Consider the following 7,487-nt stretch of genomic DNA (forward strand, 5'->3'; position numbering starts at 1 on the left):
GATCCTAGCTTCAACCATCACTACAGGAAAAAGGGGTTTTAGCGACGACTTAAGTCGTCGCTAATTCCCAAAATCTAGTCGCTAATTCTTTTAGCGACTACCATGTCGTCGCTATTTGTCGTCGCTAAATGCTGGTCGCTAATTAGTTTTAATTAGCGACGAAATGAAAAATGTCGTCGCTATTTACTTTTAGCGACGACATGTGGTCGCTAAAAGATTCACTTTTTCGTCGCTGTTAGTTTAGAATATCCTCTGATTTTTGAAATTATTTGGGTATTTAGCGACGACATTTTGCCTTTTTTGCGACAACCTGTTGTCGCTAAAAGTCTTTTTTTTTTTTTAATGCCTAAAGAACTATTATATATACTTAAAAAAAATGCCATTATTCAATATATATACTAACACATTTTTTTGCTAAAAGATTTGAAATAAAAGAGAAATTTAATCATGCACAAAATTATATTTTTATAACAATGTAACTATCATAGTAAAATTAAAATACATAAATATAAATATTTTTAACTAGGTGTTGTAGGATCGGCACCAGGACCTTGCTGAGAAGATCCAGATCCCGAGACTCCACCAATCCTAGCCAAGTGCTCCTCTATGGCTCGGAGTCGCTCCCTCACCTCTTGCATGTCTTGTGCGAACGGAGGTGGTTGGGCTGGTTGAGGTACCTCAGCCGCTTCACAATTCGCCCTCGTGCGAATCCTACGACCAAGACCCGGCTGAAAGCCTCGACGACGTCCAAAGACCGTCTCAACAAGAATAATGTCATCATCTTCTCTCGGGATAGTACTCGAGGCAGAGGCGTTCGTAGATGATTGTGACTGCAGAGTGTCACGTATCTCTATCATCTTTTCCTGTATCACACAATTTTCAAGAATATTAGAATTTACAACACAATAAAGTAAGAAAATCATAAAATATAAATTTACTTACATAGTTATCTTTTGCTGCCTTGCTCACCCAACCTTCCCCGTCTATGTACTTAGTCGCCATCCAAATCTCTGGAACCCCAGCAAGACACCCAGTTTGTAAATCACGCTACAATACAAGAAGTTTGAAAAAAATTAAGAAAAAAAATCATTATAAAAAAACATAAATAAAAATTATGTAAAAAAGAAAGTACCTTCTTGTAACGAAGGGCTGGCGTAGACTGTGAACCCTGCACGCTTCTCTGTTTTTGTTTTGCACGGTTCGCAGAGTTAGTCTCAGAACGCCTCTGCAAAGAACTTGTGTTAACCATATGTTAAATTAACAAAAATAAATTAAAAAATAATATTTTTGTGAATACCTTCACTTCAGGGCGATCAAAATATTTGAGCGCCTTCTGCCATTTCTCCACCACCAAACCAGCAGGAGGATGTGCTCGACCATTCTTTTTCAAATGAGTGGACAAGTCATTCTTCCACTCCGAGTAACGATCAGCGCACGACTGTTGAATGCCCAAAAGAATGCCGGGGAGGTTCTCTGAGGCATATCGACTTCGACCAATGTCGAATAAATCATCCTGAATAAAAAATATGAAATAAATTAGCTAGATTTAATATTAAAGTGAACCCAATAAAAAAATTATAGAAATAAATTACCTCTAGACGAGGAAGTATGCGATTTCTAACTTCGCTGGGTACTTTATCCCATCGGTCGTAGTCGGGATCGGCATATTGTCTAATGAGAATGCCGATCTCTCTAGAGAAATGTTGGGAATAATTACCAATTTCTTTGTAAGTCTTCCCTCGAACATCCCACTCCAGTGGTAGTGGTCTACCTAATGCAACTCTAGCTTCTCGAGTTGAAAACCCCTTGTTGATGCCGCGCCTTTTCGTTTTAGTCGTCACTATTATTTCTCAAATACATATAATTATTATATACACATAAATAAATTAATTCAATATATTCATCTAAAAAAAATAATTGCATGTGTTACCTCTCTCACAATCAGCCTGTATCTGCGTTGGATCTGGAGGAGGATATGCCCCACCATCACCTCCGTGATGTTGCATAACCGCAGAAGACATATCTAAAAAAATTGATGATATATATGCATTGATAAATTTGTACAATCAAATTTAAATATTATAAAATTTCAATACATTTGAACAATCTTTCAATGTAAAAATAATATAAGCTTCACTATAATATTCACTATCACCGAAAATAATATAGATTGCTGACATTTAAGATTCATGTGAGGTATTCTAGACACTTTATTTATCACCGAAAATTAAGAATATATATTTCTAACAGTTTAACTCAACATACCAACGAATAATGATATAATGATATATATGGTTATCCATAAATAATAAGTGCAAACAATCTTTGAATGCAAAAATTACAACTTAATCATCACTATAATATTCATTATCACTATCATTCTCATTTTCTTCTACATTATCTTCTTCTAAGTCCATCTCTTCCTCTTCCTCTTCCTCTTCATCGACCATTTCCTCTTCCTCTTCCTCTTCATCTTCCTCTTGATCAACAGGAGTATCTACATTGACAACATATGGCGATTGATCTCTACGGCAAAAATTGATTTCAGGCAACGGACCAAGATCGACAAGCAATTGGAAATCAGATGATATTATGTCATGCATAACATCTATTTCAATGGGATCCAACTGTTCATCAGCTGCTGGGGTGTCCCACACATTTCTATGATGAACTTCTTCAACAATTTTCCAATCCCGGTCATTTTTCAAATCATCAAGATAGAAGATTTGTTTTGCCTGAGTTGCCAAGATAAACTTGTCATCTTTGTACCACTCGAACTTAGTAAATATACTGGTTATATTATTTTCATGCTTCATCCTACTCTTGGTAGGATCTGTATCAAACCATTTACACTTAAATAATACAACAGAACAACCAGCAAGGTATGACATCACTATAACCTCTTCTAATTGCCCGTAGAAATTTTTGTTGTCTACTCCGGGTACTAAGACACCACTGTTTTGAGTTTTCAAATTTTTATCTCTATCATAACACAAAAATCGAACTCCATTGACAATACACCCAGTGTATGAAGAAACAAGATTAGAGGAGCCGCTTGCTAAGGAGAATAACTCTTCAGAAGCTTCTGCAGATCCTGCTTGTCGAAGATTGTAAAGCTTATTGTAAAACCACATGGGGAACTCCTTTTTCTGTAATTGATCTAGATTTTCAGCACCACTAGATAAAAGGATCTGCTTGTGCTCTCTACACATATAAAATATGAAAGACTTAAAAAATTTGAAAGATAAATGGAAGAGTAGATATATTGTTAGTGTGATCAAAGTACTTATTGAATATATGGGAGAATCTCAATGCAATTGTTGAGAATGTACCACTCAGCAGTTTTTTTAAGTTCATCGTCCAAAGTTGTTAGTGTCTTCTTACCGATCGGACGACCTTGAGATTGAAACACAAACAACTTCTTTAGTGATGGAATTGCATCAACATTTCTATCTGGACGATTAAACCTTGTTTCCACCCCTTTGAAGTACATAGAACAGAATGTCAATGCTTCATCAACGACATAACCCTCAGCTATGGACCCCTCAGGACAAGCTTTATTACGCACATAATGTTTCAATTTTTTCATGTATCTCTCAAAGGGATATATCCACCTCATGTGTACTAGACCTCCATCTATTGCTTCTTGAGGCAAATGTATCATTAGGTGAACCATAACATCAAAAAACGCTGGCGGAAAAATGATTTTTAGTCCGCAAAGAATTTCAACAATTGATGTTTTCACTTTCTCCAAATCAGAAACAATCAGAGTTCTAGCACAAATAATCTTGAAGAAAGTGCACAAGTCAATAATGGTCTTGGAAATAGGTTTTTCTAGGTAGGAATGAATGAACACCAATTGGCAAAAGACGTTGCAATATGACATGACAATCGTGGGATTTCAACCCAGTAATCTTATTGTCATTTTCAATCACATTCTTCCTTAGATTAGATGCAAACCCATCTGGAAATTTGACTGATTTCAAAAATCGACAAAACTTATGCCGATTTTCAGGAATAAATGTGTATTTCGCTGCCGGCTTTTCCATTCGACCATTTACCATTCTCAGATGCAATTCTGGCCTTATCTTCATCTTCTCCAAATCTACTCTAGCACCAACTGTATCTTTGGTCTTATTTTCCAACCCGACTATTGTGCCAACTAAGCTGTCGCATACATTTTTCTCAACATGCATGACGTCTAGGTTATGTCGCAACTTCATATTGGCCCAATATGGGAGCTCAAAGAAAATGCTTTTTTTACGCCAACCAACTTGCTCTTTTGTGTGTTTCCTTTTTTGTCCACCGTAGGTAAAACCGAAGTAAAAGGTGTACTTTCTACTTCGGTTTTATCTAAGAACCGAAGTAAAATGGCACTTTCTACTTCGGTTCTTAGGTAAAACCGAAGTAGAAAGTGCCTGCCTTTTTTATTTAATATATATTTCTAATTATTTTTAAATGGACGGTTTCTATTTTTATATATATATATATATTTTGGTCTAATTTTATTTAATTGATCTAATTAATATTTTTTTTGGCCTAATTATTTTTCAACGATTTAATTATATGATATTACAATTATATATATTTTTACAATTGAAATTGGTTAAGAATTTTTTTTGAATGAAAATGTGATAACTTTTATTAATTAAAAATATTGTACATAAGCATATAAAATACAAGTACTTAAGTAAGATAACTAGCCTTAACATTAATACATTTACAAAAGACTAAACTTACAACTAAACAAAATAGGCTTACTGATAAATGTATGTCATCAATTTGCCTAACCATTCGTGTTGGATTGGCAAGAGGTCTGCAATCTCACAATATTGCGTCTTCCTCCAAACTGTAAAATTAATAAATATAAATTAATTTCATAGATTATCGATAGCAAATAAATTATAAAAAATGAACTTACTTTTTCTTTTAGGGTAGTCATTGCATTTGATGCCCGTACAAGATCTCTAATGTACTTCAAGACATAAAAACCACATTCATGACTTTGTGGTTGTCTTGGACATGTAACATTGAATATCTTTGTGGGATTGCCGAGTAATGCATTGGAAGAAGCTCTATAATATGCATTATTTAAAAAGAAAATTAACAAAAGTTATTAAAATGTAGTAACATGTAATATTTGTTGCATATTAAGAAATATTTTAAAAAATTTAAAACTTACCTCATTATCATTGAATCAATTTCTTCTGGACGTTTGTGTGATTTCAATGGATCTAAGAACACAATTTTTCCTTTTGGCATAGCAATCACCAACATCCAATGTTCCCTAAAATAAGAAGCGTATGTTAAGTAAAATAATTAAATTTTTAATATATGACTAATCAAATAAGAAAATTTTACACTATTTCTTACCGTATGTTCCAAGGTATAAAGTAAAGTTGACCAACTCTATCCATGGTCATCAACCAATTTGCCAAGTCAATGGTTGATTGCTCTACATCGTTAACATTATTAATGCTAAGGCATTCAATGTCATAAAACTTGTAATAGACACGCTGATTTGGAAATAGGGACTCCCAAATACATCTGCAAAATTTTCTTTAGTATGGATTGATCTCTCGGAGGCTAGGTGTTGGTTTGGAAACCTATGTTGATCATTATTATTAATGATGTCCCGTGTTTGGTTATGATTAGGTGACCGCTAAAGGACTAAAGGTTGATCGCTCTCAAGGGTCGTTCTTTTTATCATTCTAGCTCGAATCTGAGGGAAGAAAACAGTGTATGAATACAACTGCACCCTGTATATGTATATGACATGTGTGATTATTATTGAGGCATGTTGGTTAATAAATGTGGACATGGATTGCATATTATATGCTAGTGAATGCTGTATACTTGTATATGTACTGATTAGTCAGGGTTACTGTAACGACCTCCTTTCTTAACATACATATATAGTGTAAAAACAAATTTTAACCTAAATATGACAATACTTAAATTCTGAATTTACAAAAACTTTATTAAACAATACATAAATAATGTTTATAACCTCAAACCACACAATACTCATAACTAAATAAAAACTTTATCTTACATACAAATCTTAATACTTTTATAAATCATTTTCGTGGCGTTACTACACCTTAACGTAGAAATGAAAATGTATCAAACTGATAAATTGAAAAGCTTTATGTAAATTACAAAGTTCATGAAATACTTTTAAAGCTTTAAGTAAATGATAAAGTTCACAAAATACTTTTAATGAAATATAATAAAACCAAGTTTCTTGTTTATTTATAAAATAGCATAGCAGAACTCCACTCCCTTCAGGTCAGCCCCATATGTACAGTCATGTTGGCTCCACGTGTACTCATCAACGATTTATATTTGGGGCCTCTTACCTACAATACAAAACATTAACTGATGAGCTAAGGCTCAGTAAGCAGAATAACTACCTCATATGCATTAAAATAAACGTGCAACATGCTATGTATTCTCTTTCTTTCACTTTCCTTTCTTTTGGGCCCTAGAGGATGCTGCTGCCGGCATTACATAGGGAATCATATTCCCACCTGAACATAAACATGATAATAGGGAATTTCTCCCTCATAAACATTCATTATATAGGGACGTACATCTCCCTCCTTACTTATTTGGGACTTAGGTCTCCCAAGCAGCACCTCTACTTTAACGCTTTCAATAACTTGTTTGTGAACATTAAGCGTGCTTATGCATAATAAATATAACATTCTTGAAAATAACTTATGCATAAGACATGGCAGGATAACATATAAACCATATAAATGCACATAAGACACATAAAAGACTTGTATTGTAGATGAGGATTCTACTTACCTTGCGTCTTGATAAAACAACCGAAATTGTTAGCTTCCTGGTAAAAACACAAACTATTAACTTACATAAAATCTACATGATGTAATTTTAGTTTATAATTGTTGTTATTCTATTTTTCTCTTCTTCTTATTTTATTGTTTATTTTATGCCCAGGCATATGGTCATACTATAATTGTCCATGGCAAGATCCCGGTCTAAAAGTCGTGGTCATGGTCATGGTCATACGGAAATGTCCAGGTCATAGTATCAGTCCATAATAATAGGGAATAAGGTCATATAATAAAAGTCCAAATAGTCCAAAGTGTGACCATAGCCTATATAAGTTTAGTATTATAAAGATACATAAAAAAATAGTTTATATTTCAATTTTGGCATTTGTAAAATATGACGACATGGTAAAATAATCCATATATAAATTTTAGCATTTTAATGGCATAGTAAAGTAATCTATATAAATTTTGGCATTATAATGGCATGGTAACATAATCCATATATAAATTTGGCATTATAGTAAAATAATCTATATATAAATTTTTGGCATTATAACGGCATAGTAAAATAATCTACATATAACTTTTGGCATTATAACGTCATAGTAAATTAATCTATATATAAATTTTGGCATTATAACGGCATAGTAAAATAATCTATATATAACTTTTGGCATTATA

At 33.3% G+C, this 7,487-nt stretch overlaps 1 protein-coding gene across 1 annotated transcript; it reads right to left on the bottom strand.

Moving 5' to 3' along the window:
• Positions 1-518: 518 nt before the first annotated feature.
• LOC133794126 (uncharacterized) lies at positions 519-1,509 on the bottom strand. The gene is made up of 4 exons (XM_062231324.1): positions 1,298-1,509; positions 1,133-1,225; positions 943-1,047; positions 519-863 (listed from the first exon to the last, which is right to left on the bottom strand). The coding sequence occupies exons 3-4, from the start codon at positions 1,000-1,002 to the stop codon at positions 519-521; spliced, it is 405 nt and encodes a 134-aa protein (XP_062087308.1). The 5' UTR covers positions 1,003-1,047; positions 1,133-1,225; positions 1,298-1,509.
• Between the last annotated feature and the right edge of the window lie 5,978 nt (positions 1,510-7,487).

The sequence above is a fragment of the Humulus lupulus genome, chromosome 8 (genome assembly GCF_963169125.1).
Source record: "Humulus lupulus chromosome 8, drHumLupu1.1, whole genome shotgun sequence".
Taxonomy (NCBI): domain Eukaryota; kingdom Viridiplantae; phylum Streptophyta; class Magnoliopsida; order Rosales; family Cannabaceae; genus Humulus; species Humulus lupulus.